This window comes from Populus nigra, chromosome 17, assembly GCF_951802175.1.
Source record: "Populus nigra chromosome 17, ddPopNigr1.1, whole genome shotgun sequence".
NCBI lineage: Eukaryota > Viridiplantae > Streptophyta > Magnoliopsida > Malpighiales > Salicaceae > Populus > Populus nigra.
The window spans coordinates 7,825,764-7,849,773 of record NC_084868.1 but is presented as its reverse complement, the minus strand read 5'-3'; the positions used below and the strand labels follow the sequence as shown (position 1 = coordinate 7,849,773).

Here is a 24,010-nt window from a genome sequence, read left to right as displayed (position 1 = left end):
TAAACTCGAATATGTTCTACTAGAAGATCGTAACAAGATGGAACATTGCACACCTTTTGTTTTAGAGTTAATGTCATGGTGTCTTTCACATGCACAACATAGAAAAAATGCTCCTGAATAAAACCATCTTTGTCAACAAATCGTAAGATAATTGCCATTTGTTTCTTTTTTGCTTCATCTCCAGTTTCTTCAATAATGATACAAATTTTGAATCCTCAATCTTATCACGAATCACCCTTCATACATTGCTAGCAAAGATACTCAAAATATCCTTTTGAATTCCATGAGAAGTATATTTAGCATTTTGACGGGGATTATTTTTTAGAACAAGCCCACCAAGCTTATCATTATGACTTCCTATGAGGTTCAAGAGTTCAATAAAATTACCTCTATTTTTAAACCATGTATTTCATCATGGCCTCTAAAGGCACATACTTGGAAAGCTAGCCATCAAAAGATATCAATCTAGGGCGTAGACAATTATTCTCAACTTCTTGTGATGCTATTTTATATATCTACCAAGTTGTGAATATCTTATGATTGACTCATTAAATCTTCACAACATTTCATTGTAATTCTATGTAGCGAGTTCTCCTTCCTAACATGACTCAATAAAGGACAATAAATCCCATCATTTACCATCCTTCAATTAACAAAGACTGTGAATACAAAAGCATCTAATCCTACTTGTTGTCTTACTAAAAAGGCAGCACGGTAGATAAAATATAACTTTCCCTACATTTGAGTACTCTAGTCAACTTGAAAATGCTTTAAACCAAGAAGCTTGAAATCAATGATGGTTTTGAAAAAGGATACCTTGAACGCATAGGTTGGAATTGACTGACTTTAAGATATGCACAACAAATTTCTATTTCTTTGGTTAACATGAATATCCCATGTCATTAATTAGCCATAAAGAGATCACATTCCAAAGAAGTAACATTCATTTTTCCAGGATGAATTTTTTGATTTTTAGATGGACATTCATCGAGTTCCTCAAATTCAAGAGTTATTTCATCAAGATTTCGAGGAGGAGTTGTTATGTTTGGAGTAGAAGTTACAACAAATTAATACATTGCTATCTAGGAGATCAACATCTAATTTCTTAAAAAAAAAAATCTAGAGCTCTTTGTTTCCCCATCTCTGCTCTTAAAACTTCAAGATAGAGTGAACCTAAAAAATATCATCACTATTAGTTCAAGAATTAATCTTGTAGATAAGTAGATTAATCACAATAAAAAATAAAACAATTTGCTTATTTCAAAAGTAAATTAAAACAAATGCCTAATAAAAACAGTGAATTGTATGATTTCAAATATACATGCTCAAGTTTGATTGACAAGTACTCCATGATGTTTGATTAACTCAACATCTAAACATATCACCATACTTAACAAGTATAGGAAAAGAAACAATAAATAAATAAATAAATCAAATTACTACATGCAGTAAGATGTAGATCTTTACATATGTCCACCAAGTTTCCAAGCTACAAATCCTCCGAATTAATAAAAACAAAAGAAAAGGTATAGGTGCGACTGAAAAACAAATTACCATATCCACAAGATTTTTTTGAGAAAATCAAAATTAAACCAAATATCAAGATATTAAATCTTTGAGAAAATTAGAACATAAACAAAACATAGAAAGGAGAGCCACTTACAGAGTTATAGTCGCTGAGCCTGAGTTGCAGAAAAAAAAATCCAGATCGGGAGAGACCTCATAGTGGAGCTGTAGAAAATTGAGAGAACAAAAGAAATTAAATAGTCTTTTCATCGTTTTCCTTTGTATTTTTAAATTACTTCAATGTTAGTGTGCTGCTCCTGCACTTATATTGTTAGTGTTAAGGGCAAGTACGGATGCAACTTACAGGTTATAAAAAATTAAAAGATAAAAATTACTATTACCATCATAGTTAATTTACTTGTGCTCTATTATCGTGGGTTGGATGAAATGCTAGAGGGTGTCTGGCTTGGAGGTAGTTTGTGTTTTTTTGAGTAAAAATCATGTTTTTATAGTTTTTAGAGATATGATGTGTGCTTAAAAGGTATTGTGCCTTTAACAAAAAAATCATTACACCTCTAAGTCAAACACACCCTTAATTTTAATAGCAAAAACAAGTATTTGCGGGCACTATTAATATTTTAATGAATTTTAATCAAAATTAAAATGGATGATAGCTTGAGTTTTAAACTAAAATAGATTGGAGTTGAACTTTTTATAACCTGATGAACTAAATGAATTAAAATATAGCTTGATCAAACTAATAAAAATCTAAAAAAATTCGACTAGATTTTAAAAAGAATAAAGGTGATGATATTTTAACATTGTTTTTAAATATTAAAATAATTATGTTATCCTGAGTTAACACTCCAAACACATTACCCATTTGGGTCTAACAACTTAATTTTTTAAAATTATCTTTTTATTTAACTACTCACTAATAAAAATAAGCATGCAAAAGAAAGGAAAGTAATCAAATAGTTTTTTTTTTAAAGAAATAAAAACATCATGAAAGGTTATAATAAAAAGCATTCATGAATATAATAAAAAAAACTATGATCTTAGTAAAAATAAAAATAAAAAATGAATGATATTCAATACAAAAACCTCTAATAAAATTTTTAATCAATCAATTTTAATGAACTTAAATTAAAATTCAAAGAAAATAATATAATAAAAAGCAAAACAGGTTAGGTGAATGAGCCTGAATGTTTGACCCATAAATAAGGAGGCTAAGGCTCACATGCCAGATCTATATATTTTTTTTGTTCCTATCTTAAAAAAAAAAATGACATATTAAGAGCTGACTACGAGATATGTGGTAAAAAAATCAAGCATAGTCTTTTTCAATCTAAAAAATTATATCCAACCTATTTTAATATAAAAATACCTAAAAAACATTAGGACCTCAATGAACCAATTTCTTAGCCCAAAACATCCAAAAATTGGTAAAACAAAATATAAAATTAAACCAATTTTTTTCTTTATCAATCCCAATCTATTTTTTCTGATACGATGAGAGACAAAAAACACCTTTAAATTTTTTTTCTCGTGAAATGAAACCTATGAACACTAAGAATAACTCATTTAATCATCGAAATGTTACAAACTAGTGATTTTCTTTCCCATCCCTTGTTTTTCAATGATCCCGCATTTATTTTCTCTATCTCATGAATTAAAACATAGACAAAATAAAGTTTTTGATCAAAATATAAAAACTTAAAAAAACAAAGATTAAAAATAAAATGAAAAAAACTTTGGGGATCAAAAAAGTAAAAAACACGCCTTAGATACAAATGAAAAAAAAAAAAAGAAGCTTGGATTTTGCTTTAGCATTAATTTTAGTCCCCTTGAGTCTTAATTATGTTTCATAAAAAAGAAAATTGAATTTGACTTTGCATCAATTTATTGCCAAAACTTTCTTTTGACATTGTGAGAACTTTTATGAAATTAACTAAAATAAATTATCAAGTCTAATTTTAAATAAACTAAATGTGGAAGGATAATATTGAAAAAATATTTAAGCAATCATGAAAAAATATTATTGTGTTTATACGTTAGAATATGCTCTACCACTTGAGGCATATTATTTTCATACACCTTTGCTGGAGTCTTGTGGCTATAGAACTTCTTGTGACTTGCCTCCTAGGTGTATAGGCCTATAAAACTCTAGACAACCTTTGTCATAGTTAATTTTGGATCAAATTCAATTAATCATACATAACCTGCATGGTTATATCAACTACTATAATATGGTTATAATAAGTCTTGTTCGTGACGATGGTTATATCAACTATTCTAGACATTCTCATTTAGCTCATTTTATCTTCGTTTTTTAGTCCATTCAGAAGGTTTTGCATGCACATTTGTCTATGGATGTGAAATTGAAGATAACCTCTGTTCAATATGGAATTTCTGACGATGTTCTTTCATCTTTTTATTGTCAAATTGGGTGTTTGCGTATAGAGCGTTTAGTGATTTGTCTCGTGACTTACGTAGGAAGATTTACCTTGAAAAGATGAAGCGTAGCCCGCCATTGTAGGGTAACAATGCTCGTAGCTCTCTGCAATGCAAGAGTGTTTAATTTGTGCCTGCATAAAAGTTAAGATGCTTAACTTGTAAGAAAATTTAACCGTGGTTAGCTTTATGCGTGAGTGTTGATTTCTGTACAAGATCATTGATGTCAGTGAAAAAAAGAAAGAGGAAAATATGGAGAGACGAGTAAAAATTGACAAAGGGCCCAGACGACCAGGTGTTTCTCCTAATATATATATATATATATATATATATATATATATATCAGCTGGAAACGTGATGGGGATTGATATTTTGAAAGCAAAATATAGCTACTAAGATTTGTGATGTACAAGAGCAGTTCTGGTCATGAATATATCAAAAAACGCTGGCCTTGTTAATACCCCAGCTAGCTAGACAGTGGCTAAGGAAAAGAATCAGTTCTTTTCTTTCAGTAATTCCATGGCAGCAACATTTCATTGTTGGCGTGTGCTTAAGAACTGCTGTACTATAATCCAATACTACATCTTCACATCCTATTCAGCTTTAGCATATTCTTTGTAGGTCTACAAGCAATGAAATCAGAATGAGCAAGTGCTATTGAGAAAAGTATCAAAATATTTATGCGCCTGAAAATTGTTAAACTTCCTTCAAAACTTATTCTGAAGCTAAACAGGCGTATATATTACACAGGATTAGCCAAGGCAATAACTGAGAGAGAGGGAAATGTACTCGTAAGCTTAAGATAGGCCAGCAAGGATAATGAAAACGAGACAGCCATTTCGATATTAATCCTCGTCACCAACACAAAACCAGCACCACGAAGAAGCCTCCAGAACTGAAACTGCTATGTTCTTGTTTTTTATTGTCTATTTGCTCGTGTTATTTAGCTTCTTGTGCGCTGAACTCTTTTTGATATCTGGGACAGAACAAGCATCGAGATTTCGCCCATCCATGGTTGAGATCACAGCTTGTCTCTACTAGGAGGTGCCTGTAGATCAGGGTTCAAAGGCTGTATATTTGTACTCTTCAGAGGCATCTCATGGTTATGTTTTCCTTCATATGTTGTAATAAAAGCTTTTGGATCGTCTGATGCTCTTTCCACATGCTTGCGCACATTGCATTTGAGACTAGTACATCTATAGTAACTCCTGCAAGATGGATTTAAAATGTGTTGTGAGCGATGAAAAAAAAGAGTTTTCACAAGCAAAAAAAAAAAGCAACAAATTCATTAATATACTGTAAAACATTAGGATAATGTGTTATCCTCAATTCAAATTTCAAAGATATTAGGTGGGGAACAATCAGTCAGAAACAACTTAACTGTAGCAGTTATACGAGAACCTAAATGCTAAATCAATGTTGCAAATATGCTGGATTCATGAAATATTGCAAAACAACCAAAAACGTTTGTCTTCCAAAGGTTTTTAAAGGCCGCATTAAACATTGAATCAGAGAAGCAGAAAATCAGCATGCAATTCATATCTCAAGCAAGTCTAATGTCTCAACCTGGGATATGGATTCCCCCTTACAATCTTCTGCCCATATTTTCTCCAGCGAAAACCATCCCCCAAAATCTCAGAATCTGTGGAACTTTGCACCACTACACGGGGCTCCTGAACGCCCTCCCCTGATATGCCACCTTTATTGGATTGTATCCCAGCTTTCCTAAAAGAAAAATTAATATATGTCCATTACATAAGAACCAAGAAGATAATTTCAAGGGTGATGTGTATAGTAAAATTAAAAAGCCATCAGGCCATGACAAAAGCTTATTGGATTCATGTAATGAGGTAAGGGTGAGCAGGGCTGGAGGAACAAGCAAATAAACTTGGATTATTCCTTGAGATGATCCGATTCAGCACAAAGCAACAAAGTGAACGTGAATTCATTTCTTTTTAACGATGAGGTGAACCTCTATAGTAGCTGATTTTCAAATCTATTCATGAGTGTTCTATCTCTTACCTTCTTTTATTTCTAGGTTCATCATCGTCTCCCTCCAATCCCTTGCTTCCATCATTACATTCCCCATTGAGACCACATGAGTTATCAGAAGTTCCCGCACCAGCATTAATTGATCCAGTTCCAGCACGATCACAAGATGGCGGAGGTTTACCCTGGTAAATTGAATGCACCTGTAATCCTGTTTCGACCTGATTTTCCTCTCTACCTTCAGAGCCTTCATTTCTTTCAATGAGTTGATTACTCCATAAGGGAGTGGTGTACCTATCTTGAGCATTGCTATCAGATACAGCTCCTAATCCTTGTGTTCCTAATGAGTTGCGCTTAGGAGGCTGAGGCTTTGAATGGTTGTGTTCCCCTTTGTAGACAATTTCTGCAATTTGCCCATCAAATGATCTTTCGACCTTCTTTTTCACCGGACAATTTGGATAGGTGCACTTGTAGTAACTCCTCGGATATTCACTTCCTTTTACTTGCTTTTGCCCATATTTCCTCCAATTATAACCATCATATGAAGCCCTGTCCCCGTTAGATGCATGTGATAAAGCTTTTGGATCCTCCTGATTCTGAGATGTCAACAATACTGCATGGGATGGAATATTCTGATGAAGATTTGAGGTTAGATGGGATGAGAAATTTTGTTTATTTTGTTTTGGACACTGAGGGCGAGCCTCAACTGATTGTAGCATTTGCTGTGAATTGGTATTGAAGTTCCCCTGGTCAAAAGAAATTCTTGCATCAACATATGAAGAAAAAAAATACAACAACCAGTTGCCAGATTACCATGGCAGAACAAGTTACAACTGGTGGTAGAATTTTGCCACTCACCATACTCGCCAGTAGAGAAACAGTTGCCTTCGACACAAACTTTGCCTGTGGTTTATATATGACAGTGGTTTTGCTATCAGTACTTGAAACTCTATTAGATGAATTGCTAAGTGTTGTTCCAGAGAGTTCAACCTGAAAGTGTCCAAGAACATAAGGATCAGAAAGCAAGAATTCATTGTGGAGAGAGCATTCAGAAGAGCTATGTGATCACCTGGGAAGAAACCAATGCACCTGGAGCACGATTCACCGTTGGCCTAAACCTCAAAGTTTTTGGTCTAATGGCAGCAACTGCCATTTCAGAACAATCAGTAGAGGGTGAAGTATTGATGGCACCCGCAAGCAACTCTGAGAAAGATCTAAACTTGGAGCAACTAGGCCTGGAAGCTACTGGTTTAGCTATAACCACCCTCTCTGATTCCTTGATCTCCATTTTCAATAAATATCTGGAATATTAATTACATTTTACTGGTAAACGTGTAAGAAACGGCCATTTCAAGATCAAGGGAGCTTGGAAGTCCTATCTTTTGAACCTCAATCCACATTCAACAGAATGTAACAAAAGCTGCAGAGATGGAAAGTTGATTTGTAGACACTAAGAAATCGCTTCTGTTGGCTGGGACAACCTCTCAGACCTGCATTATACTGGGATTATATTAATGGCAAGTATAAAATGAAGACTAAATTTACAAGGGGGAAGAATAGAGCAATGCCATAAATTACTAGTCCTATAAAATCTCTCTGCAGCTCTTGATTATTCATTTCCATTACTAATGTTTTATGCGAGTGGAACAACATAGGGATAATTACCCAAAAAACTCCACAGTAAACGATTCCTTTCCAATCAAAACATGAATGAAAAGTGACCGAATAAAAAAGAAAAAGAAAAAAACAATTTGCAGAGGACCTCAGCAAGTAAAACATTCGCAAAATCCAACACTCACAACAAAAAACATTGCGAGTGGATTGGATGAGCAATGTCCAACACAATTATTAAATATAAAAGAATCTCTAAGAAATCCCTCTGAAAGATCAGGACTTCAAAATGTCGTTGAATAAAACTTTGGTCTCTGGTTGCATAAAAAAAATATAAATAAATTCTTTTCATTCTCCTTAGAACTTCTTGTGCATTGCTAGAGCAATGCTTTCCATCAACATAAAGTAAACTTCAGGTAAAAGTTTTGCGGCGACTGCCAAATTATTGTTATGTCAAGAAAATAAGCTTCATTTTGCAATTTTACTCGCTACAGTTAGACTGTATCATTTAGTTACTCTTGATATTCCACTAATGACCATGGATCATCTGGACATGGGTACGCTCACAATCTCTAGGTTCTCAAATTTGTCAAATTTACAACCAGCTTTCGTTCTTTTTCTTGAGAAAAAGAAAGAAAAATCCCCTATTCAACAGAGAAGGATAAAGGACCCAAAAAGATAAGACCTTTCTACAAGCACTGCCCAAAAGAAATTACAATAGTATTCGACTATTGTAATGAAAGTATCATTAAAACCAGTGTAGTTTCTAACACTAAATAAATATTTAAGAAAAAATATACATAGCCAGAAATTAGTACTTAAAGGGTATGCAGAAAAGATTCAAACCCCAGAAATCTTGAGAACAAAGAACATGAACACCAACCATAGACTGGCTTTAGCTAAAAGAAGGCAAACAAGAGAGAGGAAGTGGAAACTAACCAGAAAGGGAAAAAGTAAGAGCTAGTAAGGAATTTCTATGCTTCCACAAGATCTCATTTACTACTATCTCAGTTCATAACATTATTCAATCTATAACCCTGCATTTGCAGAACCAAGAATTTTGTGAGAAAACTATCTAACTTTTAAAGAAACTGGAAAACGTTATACATAATGAGAGAACTTGACCTTGGAAACAAGAAATCTTCTACACAATTCAACACATGAACAGTTATTCTTTCAGCTTATATTACTAGAGATCTAGTATAATCGCCTTGTCTTCTTATTCTACCACTTTTACTCGGCTAAAAGCACAATTTTCTGTCTAGTTTTTGAATAGCTAGCTAACAAGGTAGTTGAACACAATGAACAGTTCCCTTATTAGAAAGCTATGAGAGAGGGAGGGGGGTTAATTTGTTTCTTCTGCAAGTACACTGTGTGGCAATTTGGGCACAAGAAGAAGTTGTTGCAGGAAGGAAAATGCGGGGAATCCCAACCAACTTTTTATTACTCATATATTTATTTTCGGAGTATACACAGTTTTTTTTTTTTTTTATATATATATATATATATATATATATAGTTTCTGACAGCATTTAGCATTATGGAATTGTCGCATGGTGATTTGATTGGTTCTTTAGTTTGATGTTTATTTTATGGATTATGTTTTATTTTAAGAGGGTTTTGTGTAGTGAAGAGAATCGGCTCGATACTATAGAGCTGATGGTACTGCCAGCTACCTGTCTCTATTTTCTGCTTTGACTATTCGCTGTTTGCTCCATCTCCAAGGCTTACCTGCTTCGAATAAAACTTGCAAAGCCCACTTTCATCCATGGAGTGTGTAATCCACTTGATGCTGACCTCGTGGAAGGGGACTTTTCTATACTCTAAACTCCTCGGACTGCAAATCTTATATCTAGGCAGATGTGCCGCTGTATCACTGCTTAGTTTTTGGCACATGTGTTAATGGTCCCAGTGTTTATGGTGTAATTTAAGACTATTTTCCCGTATCTACCATGCATGTCTCGACTGGTTCAGCTTAGCAACAGAGTTCGGGTTCATGTTGTGATATCATTTGTCCTTGGTTTATGGCAATTATACCTTAAAATCTTATACGTGAGTAAAAGTGGGATTCTTTTTTTATATATATATATTATTATTGTGGGTATCCAAACCGGTTTATGCACATCTAAAGTTTTCAATGACCATAAGGTTTTGAACTCCCCAACTCAAGTATTCTTTTTTTTTTTTAGTTTAACATGGGTGTCCGGACCAGCTTGCGTGTACCTCGACTAATCCCACAGGCCCTGAAGTTAACGATCATTTAAGCCTCCAGTGGTCATCATATGAGCAACCACAAGGCTCGAACCTGAGACCACAAAGAGAACAAATCTCTTAGTCTCAAGCTCTTATCACTGAGCCATCACCTCTAACTCATGAAGTGTTCTTTGAATTACATGTGGATGCTGTTTATCATAAAGCTAGAAAGGTTGAAGTATCCTACGTTTTTTTTCCCAACCCCGCAGGGAAAAAAAGGGGATTAAAATCAAGTGTTAATTCTTTTTCTTTTTCTTTGAACTGTGAGAGAGGGAGGGGGTGCAAGATCCTAGATTAACAAGAAGGGATCAAGCAAAGCCAGCTAACAAAACCCTTTTACTCAGCCTACGCCCTGATCCAAGCATAGATGTTGGGTCTAGCGACGAGCAAATTGGACTTTTGTTTTGTAAGCTGGCACAGAGCAACAATTTGTAGGCAAAAATCTCCACGTATAGAACTTGTTTGGGAACACCGCGCGTGTTTCTAGAATGAAAACACTTTCAACAATACCAAGAGAAATACATGTTTAGGCAATTGAAATCAATGCGCACGAGTCATTTCTACAAAAATTAGTCACTAGACTAGCTAGTTGCTCACCGGCTGTGGTGAAGTAATTTTTTACAATGTTATTTAATAAAGTTAAGCACGGGAGATCAGTATGAAGACAGGTCGACTTAGCTTTTAAGTGAGGTTGGATTTTAATATAAATTGAATAAGAGTTGAATTAGTTTGGTTTAATAACTTGGTTGATGAATTCATAACTTATTCCCCTTATCAAAATTCAATTTGTTATTATTAAAATAAAATAAAAATATATTGCTTTAATAACCAGTTTAACCTCCAACTCTTGGCTTAGATCATGTTCTGGTCAGGTTAAAGGTTAAATAACTGTTTTGTATAATTTATTTTTATTCAATTAAATAATCTATTTTAAATATATTTTTTCAATCTAAATCAAATTTCCTCACCATAATCTCTTTTTTATTTTAATGAAAGTGTTTTTTTTTTATTTACAAGCATTTTCTTTGAATAAATAGCTACCATAATCTCAACAACAAATTATACAAAAACTATAAAAATAATGTTTCAATATTTTACATGTGACTGAAGGGGAAAAAATAAGAAATATGATAAAATCATGAAAAAAGTCAATTAAAAGATTTAAAGAACATAAAACTTTACTTCCATTGAACATTCTTTAGCAGTTTTAATTTCTTTTGTCATTCTAGGCACATAATAATTGAAAAATAAAATGTTAATATTCTAAAAAAAACCATGATATTATTTAAAAACCATGATATTATTTAAAAACCATGACAAAATTAAACAATAATTCAAATATCATATTAACCTTATTTTTTTTATATTGCATTTCAATTCAGAAAAACTTACAAAATAAAACAACGTAAGCTATAGACATTAGGCCTACATGCCTAGCCATCTGAAAGAAGGCCTAACATGTATATGTCTAACATGCTAAGCTTGCACACTTAAAACTTTTTTTTCTTCTAAAATGCCGACAAGATATCATACCTATTTAACACTTTTAGAATTTCAATAAACTAATCTATCAATTCAAAAAAAAAATTAAAAAATTCTTTCCCAACTCCGATCTTTTTTTTTCCAGCAATATGGAAACTCAAAAAACCTCAATTACACTTTAGTACTAAAAAAGAATACATTAACACCAAATTTAGCTTTTTTGTCAATGAAATATAGTCAATCGATCATCCTCTCTCCTCTATTGATTTTCAGCAAGTCTTTCTTCTCTATCAAACTCAATAACTAAAATGTTGAATTGTCAAACTAAAAGGTCAAAAATGAATTTGGCATAATTCTTTAGGTAGAAATATTTTTTAAAAAGGCACATTTCAAATAGTGATTAAAAGAAGAAAAAAAAGCCTTGTATTTTTATCTTGTGGTAAAATCGGTCACCATGATTTTTTTTAAAGCAATAAAACCATTTTTTATATATATAAAAATGAGTATCAACCCAATGTTGAGATATTATTTTGACACTTTAATAACCTTATAAGCAGAAAATCAAAATAAATTATCAAACTCAATTCCAATTCATTTTCTAACAAGTATGTTAAAAAATTAAGACCAAATATTTTGGTTGTTTTTACCATTTTACTCTTTCTAAGCTCAACTTCATCATCTTCAAATTGATAATGATTACTTGAGTTAGTCTAAATTGTTCTCTTAAGTTAACGATTTTCTCTTGTTTTTTGCCATGGAAACACATCCTCAAATAATATAGCTTTCTTTGATTTCGTAACAATATTAAGATGAATATCCTAAATACTTGACTTATGTATAAGAAATTGATATGCACTATTATTGTATGCATTTTCAATAAATACACAACCCACAAACTTAGGTCTTATCTTAACCTTTTTAGGATCATGTATTGCTACCTTTGTAAGACAATCTTATATTTTGAGGTATTTGTTTGAGTGTCTTTTACCCTTGCACAATTCATATATTGTATCTTCTAACTTTTTAAGGGCTTATTTGTTTAAGTATATAGCTAGCAGTTAGAATTGCCCCCTATACAAGTTTTTAGGTGCTCTTGAACTTATCAACATAGATTTTTTTTTTTATGTTTGGTTCTTACATTTCATAATGATATTTGAAACAGTAATTTGGTAGATAATACCATTTTAAGAACATAATTCACCAAATGGTGCTTCATATTCTCTAACCCTATCACTTTTATTGCCTTTTTTTTTTTTGTTAAGTTGATTTTTAATTTCATTCTTGTAATGTTTAAACATTTCAAAAGCTTTATCCTTACTCCTAAGCATATAGGTATAACATTATCTTGTGCAATCATTTATAAAAGTAATATAACAATTTTTTTAACCTCTTGTTTGCTCAAATTTTAAATCACCAATATCTAAGTGAATTAAGTCTAGAGATCTACTACCTTTTTCAATTTATTTGAAAATAAGGTTTTGTGAATTTTGATTCCACATAAATTTCACACCAATGATTTTTCTCAAAAATCACACTTGGTAATAATTCATGGTGTATTAATCTTTACATATAATTATAATTCACATAAGCTAGCCTACTATGCCACACATCACAAGACTCAAGTAAATAAGAAGAAGAGAGATTCATATTTTTGCTCTTATTATTGGTTACAATAGCTATTACATTCATTTTTTAAAAGGCCATCACACATACCTTTTTCCTACAAACATACCTCTTCAAGAGTGTAAATTTATCACTTTCAAATACCATCTTAAAACCTTATTTTGCTCAATAATGAGTTAAACAATAAGTTCTTCATAATGTTCGCAACATGGAATACATTGTTGATGGTAGGAAGTTTTCTAAAGATTATCGTTAGTATGATCTTTCTAACACTCAATACCTTGGAGGTTGATGGGTTCTCCATTTATAGGTTTTCTCCATCTATTTTTTTGTGAGTAGAGAACATTCTCTTCTCCGTGTATACATGTCTTATAACACTAACATCAACATGCAACTTCTCAAGATTGTCTAATCAGGTTGACTTTGAAAAAAAAACATGTTCATTTCCAAAACTTCATCAACAAGGTAATTAGCCTCGTTGATATTAGCTTTAACAATCATTTCCTTTCTTAGGTTGATTTGTTGAGCCTTATTTTTATTTATTGTGATTTGATCAAATATTACCATTTCACTTCCAAACTACACTGTATATGAAAAGAGTATCGTGTGAATATGAATTTTATTAAGTAAGTTTCTAGGAAAGATTGGAATGGTCAAATGGTCTCATTTAAGGCCCTATTTGGCATTGCGATCCAATTGCGCTTTTGAAAATTTTTAAAATTTTTTAGCTTAAAATTAATTTTTTTGGTGTTTTTATATTATTTTGATGTGTTGATGTCAAAAATAAATTTTAAAAAAATAAACAAAAAAAAATTATTTTGATGCATTTTCAAGCATAAAACACTTTGAAAAACAACCTTTACTACGCTTCCAAACAAGCCCTAAAACCCAGTCTACTTAGTCAGAACTTCCTAGATCATAACTATTCACTTCACTAACTTTTCATATATGTAAACATTAACATATATGTGAATAATGTTGTATACATGAAGAAATATAACCAGATAACTTTGATGTCATTCTTAGATTTAGAAATTTGTCGACTATGAACCTTTTCATAATGACAACTTCAACCTCAAACTTTTTGTCCAAAGCTTTCTAAAGTATCTTTACACTCTAATTAAACTATACACATCATATTATGTATTGTTTAATCTATTTAAAATGTAGTTTTTTAAGTACAAAATCACTATGATTTGATATGTCCAAAGCTATCATAGTAATAAAATCAAATTCATTATTTGACAACATTCATATTTTTTTTCCTATAAGAGCATAATCAAGTTTAAGATGGGCACATAAATTAATATTTTATGTTGTCATCATTTAAAGTTCAATCCATTGAACTTTTTAGGTTTCTCAATATGCATTACAAAAGGTGATAGTAGAATCCTCACTAATGATGTGACACTTGTCGAAGCAATATTGGTTGGAAAAACCAATTTTCGAGTTAAAAACATGATATAAATTATAAAAACAATAGCCAATAATATTTCTAAATAAATATTTTAGCTCCACAATATGCAAGTAATATAAAGAATAAAACTTTTTAATATAGCAACTTGATAAAAAAATTATTTAAATTATGCAAGATAAATAATAAATGTTTTTGTTTATTTTAGTTCAAAATAAACATGCATTATGTCAAAACAATATGTTTAAACAATAAAGACAATACACATTATTATATCAATAAGTTTGCAATAACATGTATAAACTAAACAAATATATAAACATGGTTTACAATAGCCTAGTTCATAATATATATATATATATATATATATATATATATATATATATATATATATCATGCAACAACTCAAAAATATTCAAACAAATTGCATGAATTAAAATTTTAGAGCAACCTTCAAAAATTAAACAAAGAAAAAAAATTTAAAGTTATAAACAAACCAAAATGATATATATTAAAAACACATAGTATTAATATAAATCTATATGTGTGAATATAACAAATTAAAAGGAAGTTAAATTACAACTTAAATTTTAAAGAAGCTAAAATCTTTTTAACAATAATCTATATAATTGACTTTTTTTTTTCTCACATGATAAACTAAACAAAGTCTAATATAAAGAGTAAAGCTTTAAGATTGTAGATCAAAGTTTGTAAATATATTAGACTACTGTACAAATATGTTTAGTTTATCATAACAAGATTGTAGTTAAAAAATAATTAGTTTATCACCTTGGTTTAGATACACTTTTAAACCAAGATATTTGAACCAAAAAATATAAAACTCAAATATCTTTCAACAATATGAACTTAAACTCTAGATTTGGGAGGAAAATCAAAACATAAAATGAGAAGAAAACACTAAAATATATGACGAGGAAGAGTGCGTAAAAATCTGAAAAATTCTTGGATTGAACTCTTCCTTCACTCCTTTTTATAGTGTATTTTGAAAGTTAAAAGGTTGAAGAATTAATAAGAATTAATTCTCATCATTATTAACTTTTGATTACCTACTATAAAATAAAAATTAAACATAGAAACATCAAAGGTTCTTTGAGATTAACTTCTTATTCACACATAATTCACACATAATTTGTTTAATTAAAACATATTTTCGACAAAATATTCATTCTAAAAAAATTCTAATATAAAGAACAATCCAAATATTAAGTTTTTATTTTATTTTTTTAATAATCTAGGATATATTTTTTCAAAATTTGAGAAAGATTATAAAGATTGAGTTTGAGGACTACTTTTATTATATAAATAAATATGTAATAAATTGCACTCACACTCGTAATACGACAAAAAAGAAAATCACCATAATAATATAGTCTAGTAATTTGGAAAAGAATCCAAATGTCCATCGCATTTTTTTTTAATTATTAAAATAAAGAACTTCAACTGAAGAATGTGATACCAAACGGAAAGATTAGAATTATTTTTGGCAGGCTATTTGAATATTGCTGCGTGCAATCTTCTAGTTATTAAAAGATTCAAAATTCTTAGAAAAAATAAGAAAAAGTTTCCTAACATACAGCCGACAGGTGGTAAATATGGTATTTAATTTTTATTTTTAGAGATTTGAGTTAGATTTACTCTCCGAATGTGCAGAGTTTTTATTTTATTTTACAGCCAGTGTCATATGTGTATTTATTATATGCATAGCGGAGCAAGAATAAAAAATTAAGGGTTAAATTTAAAAAATTATTTTAAAAAAATTAAAATTTAAGTTATTTTTATTAAAATTATAAATATTTACAAGAAAGGTACTGGGGAGACATTTCCTGGCAGGCCCCGCCACTGCATATATATGACATGGAATGACAGTTTATATTCTCTGGCAAAAACAGAAAAATGTGTCGAGGAAGAAGTAGCTGAGAAAGATTTAGATTTCGGAAAGTTAGTTGGGTCTTCGATTTTAGAGCACGAGGGCTGGCGACCTCCCAAACCTTCCGAACCGAAATTCCACGTCGAAGACTGGTAGTTGAATCTTAATTTCTTCGATTTTTAGATTAAATTATATACAGGCAGACAGCCACAGTGTTAGACACTTTCCTTTTTTAGCAGCAATATTTGAAAGTACGAGACAAAATTATAGATTTTACTCACGCGCCGGCTATTCACGCTCTTGTTTTTGTTTTTTATTCTCTTTTCCGAACCAAAGTTATTGCTCGAATGAATTATTCCATTACGCTCCATCTACATTTCTCTTTTACAAATGGATATATTTGATTGGATATAGGAGACCAATTCATTGTAATCTTATGTTTGAAATATGAAATTAAAAAAAAATGTAATGTAATAGTGTAATAAGCATTACATAAAAAAAAACTTATGTAATGATTTCATCGTAAAAAGTTTTGTTATAAAGATTAAATTATAATATTTATAAATATGAGGGACATATAAACTCTTAAATAAAGATCAATTTGTAGATAAAATAAAAATATAGGTAGTGAAATAAATTATATGAAAATTACAAGGATGAGAATAAAACTATGTTAAGACCTGCACTAAATTACTAAAAAGTTTTCAAATAATAATAATAATAATTGTCGTGTTCGACATCGCAACAACCCACCATCTTTTCTGTAAAGGAAACTTTTTGGTGTTATGAGGGGATGTTATAACTCAATTTTGGCTTGTTGGTTTTTAATTTAATCTAACATGGATTAAAATTTAAAATTAAAATATCAAGGATTTGTTTTGATGAAAAATATGATTTATCAACTTGTGGAGAAATTGAAATTACAATGTGCTTTTGTCATTCTTTTCTTATCATCAAGATAATGATAGTTATCGATTTTCAAATTTGATTCTTTATTAAATTCATTTTTTTAAAAAGGAATGAATTTAATTAGAACTTTATTATTTATACACAATGGAAATCTTGCACAATAAATATAAATGACACTGCATATGCATAGGGGGAAGACATTACAAGAAAACCTAAGTGAGAGAATACAAAAAAAGCCCCAATCAGTTGCATGGCTTAGTAACCCTAACAAAAAAATGGCCACCACAACCCTATCTCCAACCTAGAACCATTATAGGTCATTAAGCCATCACCGAGGGTTGCAACTTCTTCTCCCTGTGGCCAGTTCCTCCACGTCTCAACCGACACTACTCCATCTCTCTTCACCCTATGGCAGGAGCTCCAACCAGTGACTGCATCTGTTCATAAACCATTGTCACGTTAGATCAGTCACCCGACAAGAATAGCACAAGGGTTGCCCGGTTACTCACCACAGGCGCAACCATAATACCATTCCTCATCAACCATAGTAGAGTTGAATGCCAGCCTCCAACTAGCAACAACAACAACCTGTACACTTTGAGAGTTTTTCTCATTAACCGAAAATCAGCTTCTAGGATCACCAACAGGGACACCCTTACACCAGGTCTCCATCTTCAATAGCTATTGCACAAAAAACAGAGCATTCCAGGAGAAGGCAAAAAAATAAAAATAAAAATAAAAATAGAGAACCAAGAAACCGAGAGGACAAACTGAAAGATGAAAGATAAAACAGAAACAAACACAGAAGGAACCGGATGAGAAGATAGACACAAAAAAGAAGGAATGAAAACATAGGTACAGGACGACAGAAGAATACCAGAGGAGACAGAACAAACGAACAAAAATACAGGGACAGAGGGAGCAAAAAAGACCAAAAGATAGAACATAGCAAGCAGAGAAACAGAGAGAATGGGAGACCAAAAGAGAGAACATAGGGAAAATGAGCGAGAAACGGTGTTGCCATCATCTTCGTCCCTTCATCTTCAGAACCAGGCATGTTCTTTCTACTTTGTAATTTGTATTTGACACAGTACGAAGGTAATTTTAATTACCTTCACATTGTGCACATTATGGTGAATAGTTCAGGAATTTTTAAGGGGTGATAGTATCTTTCCTTTCGCATAACCAGTCATGTACCATAAAATCTTTGTTGACCAGTTAGGGCTCCTAGTGACCATAATACTAGGTGACGACTCCTTAAATGAGGCCTTTTCCCTTAAAAAATAAGATGCCAGATATCTATTCTTTTTCCTTGATTTTTTAATCGATCGTTGCGATGTTTAGGTATGACGGGGGGGATATATGAAACTTATGAATAATATAAAAGAGTCGTCACCTAATATTATGATATCTAGAAACCTAGTTTTGAGGTAAATGACAAGTTATGCTAAAAGAAAAATAGATAAGATACCATCTCCTTAAAACATCTGCATTACTATTTATCTTCTATTCCTAATAAGTCTTTTGTGCCTAATTTGCCAATGATCTATCTACAGGGATGAGAATGGATCTACTATAATGAGTTAAATCCTATATGGATATTTTGGTTTAAGTCTATCAATTCTAAAGTTTATGTCACCTTTGCCGCTTACAATTGTTATCATTCATTCATTCATTTTGATAACAACTAGTGAATTGACATATCTAAAACCAATTACTTCTATTCAAGACCTATAATCATTAATGGTCTTTTTAGGTAACATTAATGAATAATTAGGATGGACTTATATTGGACTCAGTGAACCCAATCTTAAACCTAGGAAGGGTAGTGCCAAACATTTTGTTTCTGCATCAAAGGTCCATGGACAACGACTAATGGAGATTCATTCGTAATTTTTATTGACTGAGGTTTTTATGCCTTAGTCTCAAATATCTAAGCAATAACCATTATGAGTTGATCTACTTAGAGGTAAGATCTAATGGAACAAATATTTGAGATGTACTAAGAAAATTTATACCTATGATTGAAACTTAGTTGTCATCGATGGATATTAGACCTAAAGATTTAAAATTTTGAAAAGAAGACATGTTTTGAAACTTGAAAACAAAAGGAGCCAAGTTGTTACACATTAAATTCAAGGTAAAAGCTCATCATGAATCTTTTTATCTCAAGCACCATGAGTGAATAATAAAATATTTATTTTCAACATGGTTTAAAAGAAAAGAAAACTTTTTGAAAAAGATTTTGAAATGTTAGCCTATAAGGGCCTTTTTAACATGGGTTAAACCATTAATGAATTTTTATAAACGAGTTATAAAACCCAATATAAATATATGTATGAGTGTGGATATTATTCTTTTATGTAAAAACAAACTCATGCATAAATAACACAAAGGCATGACCAAGAACATCAATCATGAGCAAGATGCAAATTTTGAAAGATTCAGCCTAGTTGCATATAGACCAAAATAACTTGAATACACATTAAATACATTCACAATGCACATGCATCCACAAAATACATCATATTAGAAAACATACATATAAAATCAAGTTTCCAATACATACATAATCAACTCAAAATTTATTCAATCTAAAAACATTCATCATAATACATATCCAAATTAACTCTAAACCAAAATAATCATTAGAAATACATTTAAGGTTTGAAATAAACCTCCTAGGGTGGCTGAACTTGGGCTGAAGGGGCTAAAATAGTTATTGAAAGTTGTTGGACAATTATGAGAAATTTAGCAATAACATCTCAAATTGTGTTGCGTTGTTTGGATAAATTATAAGGAAAGGAGGTGCATGACCTATTATGAAGGAAGTACCATTTGTTTCTCTCCTTAATGGTGATGGAGGTGTTGGTCACCACTAGCATTAAAAAGAGATTTGGCCATTTAAAGTTCGACATTTTTTTACCCCTCATGTTTTTTTTCATGACAAAACACGTCGTCATGCTTAGTGGTGGGGAGATGATGGGCATGGAACGCTCCTCAAGCTTCCCTACCTCCTTCTTTTCCTATTTTTGGTAGTGATGCCAATCATCACTAATCACTGAAAGAGATTTGACGCTTAAAAGTTTTGGTTGGTTATTGTTTCTTTCTCTGACAACTTCTCTTCCTTATTTTGATTTGGTGTTTTTCGATAAGAAAGGCTAGGAAAGTTAGATGGACATCAATGAGAGATGAGTGAGAGGTTAAGGTTGCTATTAAGATGGCTAGAATGATTGTGGTTGGTCGAAATCCAATAAAGTAGGTTGAGATATGACTATGGTTCTTGGTTTTGTTTTTGGGTGTTTTTGGTGGGAGAGAAGATGTTAGAGTTTTTTTTATGTGGTTTCGTTCTCAAATTTCAGTCCTCTTGATGGTTAGGTTTATAAGTGGAGAGGATATTGGTTTTTTTTTTTTCTCTATTTTCTCTCTCCATATGGTGGCTAGGGTTTCCTACACATCTCACATTCTATTTATACTACACTTTTTAAATATATTCTTATTTTTTATGCCTTGTTCTAAGAATATCCTTATTGTATTTTTTTTTATCCTTCATTCTTTTTATTTTGCACTTTAGCTTACTTGTCCATTTTGCTCTGTATTTTGATTTTTTGATTTTTTAATTTTTTAATTTTGTTTTTTTAAAGAAAAATGTTAGCGCCGATAAGAAATGTAATTAAGAATTATGAAATGGACGTGTTAATGGATGAAATGCATCGAAAGCATATTTTTGAATTTTGATCTTTTAAATAGAAGTTGAAAATTACAAAATGGGTCTAAATGTGTTGAAAATATTTTTTTGAATCTTTGATTTTTTTAAAAAGACATAAACAAGAGAAAAATAGGGATCTCTTTCTTCCCTCTTCCCTAACAACTCCTTCAGGTTTTCATCATAGTCTTGCGTGACTAAACTTTTATAACTGGTTGAAAGAGACAAAAGCCTTGGAATCAATAAAACTATAAGATCTGATTTATTCTTATTGTTTAATTTACACTTTAAGTAATGTATATTCTTCTTTGTTTATTTCTATGATTGTCTCATTTAATTACTATGAGGCCTATTAGTGTATTATTTATTGCAATTTGTTACTAGATTAGATACCATAATCGTAATTGTTTGACCCCTTTAATTTGTGAAACAACTAAGATCTAATGATTTGCTACATCAGAAATTATTAAATCTTAGAAAGAATATTTAATTAAATTAAATGCAAAAACTTATGCTTGTGTTGTTTAGTTTTATTGATCTATCTAATTCTTAAGATTGTTATTAGATTAAACTTCCAACACTTGTCTTGGGTTGTTTAGTAGTAAGGATTAATTACATTGCATGTTTCTAATCAACTGCAATTAAAGAGAGACAAGAAAATGATTCCAACGGTAAAAATTCAAAGTGTGAATTGATATTTACTTACATCGATAATTAATTGTAAAACTCCAATGTAGATGTTGACTAAAACCAATGTTTGTTCTTCTAGTTAACTTTAATCCTTTAATTAGAGTTGTTCCCTATTTGTTTTTCTTATAATGGTTTTCATTATACTAGGATCTCCCCTCATCCTTGTTCATGTAGTATAAAATTAGGCTAGATACTCTTTATATGAATGATCTTTACTCTTACCACTATATGTATTTTTAAGAGTTTAGATTTTATATTTGGATACCTGCGACAACCTACCAAATACAAAGAGTTAATACTTTGTCTATTGACTCTTGACTATTTATGAATGTTTTACATTTTAAAATTATATTTAGATGCTTGATATTGTGTTTGTACTACATCATTTAAAGTTAATTTATCTTTATATTTAAATTGAATACAGAATGTTGAATTATATTGTTGACAAGATTCTAGAATATAATGTCAAAACATTTAAGTATCAAAATTTATCATTCTAATAAGAAAAATCAAAACATTTTATGTGCGTGTGTAAAAGCATACACCTTTAAGTTTGAATTACTATTAACCTTCATTGATACTCAAAAGTTAGAGCTAAAAAGAAAAAAATTTCTTTTCATTCGTTGGAAAAATAACATATTTATTTTTCCAACTATAACTGTTATTTAAAAGTTAAAGTTAAAAAAGATAATTTTTTTTATTCATTGAAAAAATGATATATTTATTTCCTCAACTATAACCGTCACTTAAAAGTTAGAGCTAAAAAGGATAATTTTTCTTTTTATTCGAGAAAAATAACATATTTATTTGCCCAACTATAACCAGATTTTCAATTGGATCCCTGAACAAAAATAATAGCCTATTGGGTCCTCCATCTATATATTAGATATTTTTGGATGGGGTTTGGCCGCTTCACTTGTGAAGGTCTCCATCTCAACAACCACCCTTTGAAGGTATAACAGCTGACTAGAAGGAGGTAACCAATCAACATAAAGACAGTCTCATTCATCCAATTCTAAATTTGCCATCACATAACATAATGCCAAACCAAATATCCCATGTAATTGTTCCTGAATGAAAATGCTTACAAGATAAATAAATTCGGCACAAACCAACTCTACATATTCAATGAGAAAAACTCAGGAATCACAAGAGTTGCATAGCAGCCCTTCTTTGTAACTTGAGCACGCACACAGCCACGCAGCACATACAGGATCGGTTCAACTGGAGCTCCACTCCGTACATGTTCATCATATGTGGTGCAATGGCGATGAACTTTTTGCTTATATTAGAAAGGATCGTTCCCCATGCAGACCTAACCATAAGGCGTCACGTAGTTACTTGAAGGAGCACCCAAAAGCTCATTCAAAACTACGTCGTTGGCATACCAAACGAGAGCATCCAAACCATTAATCCAATTATCGACTCCTCTAAAAATGAAGACTTTTGAAATCTCCCACAGCCTACGCCACACCCTTCAGCAGCATAGGCCGAAGTTTAGAAACCGAGCTTGTATTACTGCCATGTCTTACAGAAATAAATCTAGCTTGTATTTGTTCTTCAACACTTGGACCCATAAAACCGAGCTATAAATAAGCGAACGCCACCTGATTTTCAGAAATAATGCATCATTGACAAACCTTACTTTCTGCAAACCTAAATCACCGCACCTCTTAGGTTGACAAACTGTGTCCTAACCAACCTAGTGAGTTTTTTTCCCGACCACCCCTCGAACCATAAAAGAACATTCGGCTTTGCTTCTCAAAAGCCTCACAGCAGCTGGTAGCTTTGCAGATTCCAGCCACCAACACTGACTGGGTTAAAATTAACCTTCCAGCCATATACTGGTAAGTATCCCCATTCACTAGGCCATGAATTAGAGGAACTCCCAAATATGTCCTTAGATTTTTAGTTGTAGAAAACCCTAAGAAATCATAAATAGTTTGAAGTCTAGCTATTGATTTTTAATTTAATAATTTAAATTAAATGAGATAAATAAAATAGCAAGACGGATAAAGTTATTTCTATTTGTATCTCTAAATAAAATATGATAATTTAATTTGAATATAATGAGATTTAATGAACAGGATAGTCATATTTTCTAAAAATAATATAAGATCCTACAAATTGATTGAAGCCCGATTTTAAATTATTGGTAAACAAATACAAACCCCAAGATTATTATAATAATAATTATTATCTTAATTTATAAAGTAATATTGTTTTGTCTTTGCTTGGTTTGGCTGTTTGTGAGACTGTTTATTAGCAAGCACGTTTCTTGGAAGTTGCATTTTCTCATCTACCTGTCTTCATCATAACCGTCCAACAAATCATGGCTTGGTGATTGGATATTCAAAAGGTCGAAAAAGAGGACATCCCAGTCAAGTATAGCTGTGACGCATATGGATGAAGGCAGTGTCTTGTGGTGGTCTTCTTACTTTTTTTTTTTTTTTTAATAAACAAGGAGTACCTAACTGCTTATCCA

General features: G+C 31.3%; 1 protein-coding gene across 4 annotated transcripts; it reads right to left on the bottom strand.

The window, feature by feature from the left end:
* Positions 1 to 926: 926 nt before the first annotated feature.
* On the bottom strand, positions 927 to 9,016 carry LOC133677357 (WRKY transcription factor 44-like). Of its 4 annotated transcripts, XR_009835743.1 has the most exons (11): positions 8,686 to 9,016; positions 8,500 to 8,597; positions 7,019 to 7,439; positions 6,808 to 6,939; positions 5,983 to 6,695; positions 5,527 to 5,685; positions 4,750 to 5,168; positions 4,422 to 4,583; positions 4,013 to 4,094; positions 1,664 to 1,731; positions 927 to 1,173 (listed from the first exon to the last, which is right to left on the bottom strand). XR_009835743.1 is itself a non-coding variant. In XM_062099351.1 (7 exons), exons 3-7 carry the CDS (start codon positions 7,235 to 7,237, stop codon positions 4,982 to 4,984), a joined length of 1,410 nt encoding a protein of 469 aa, XP_061955335.1. In that variant the 5' UTR covers positions 7,238 to 7,449; positions 8,500 to 8,597; positions 8,686 to 9,016; the 3' UTR covers positions 4,618 to 4,981. The 4 variants fall into 4 exon arrangements, 2 of the variants coding, with proteins under 2 accessions (XP_061955335.1, XP_061955334.1); XR_009835742.1 differs by lacking the exon at positions 4,422 to 4,583; XM_062099351.1 differs by lacking the exons at positions 927 to 1,173; positions 1,664 to 1,731; positions 4,013 to 4,094; positions 4,422 to 4,583 and having other exon boundaries at positions 4,618 to 5,168; positions 7,019 to 7,449.
* Between the last annotated feature and the right edge of the window lie 14,994 nt (positions 9,017 to 24,010).

What these genes read in the sequence shown, in the direction of transcription:
- LOC133677357 (XM_062099351.1), bottom strand. Translation starts at nt 7,237, where the DNA reads ATGGAGATCAAGGAATCAGAGAGGGTGGTTATAGCTAAACCAGTAGCT. An exon ending in TTTCTCTACTGGCGAGTATG is followed by an intron (nt 6,696 to 6,807) that starts GTGAGTGGCAAA and finishes TCTTTTGACCAG; the next exon opens with GGGAACTTCAATACCAATTC. An exon ending in AGGGGGAATCCATATCCCAG is followed by an intron (nt 5,169 to 5,526) that starts GTTGAGACATTA and finishes TCCATCTTGCAG; the next exon opens with GAGTTACTATAGATGTACTA.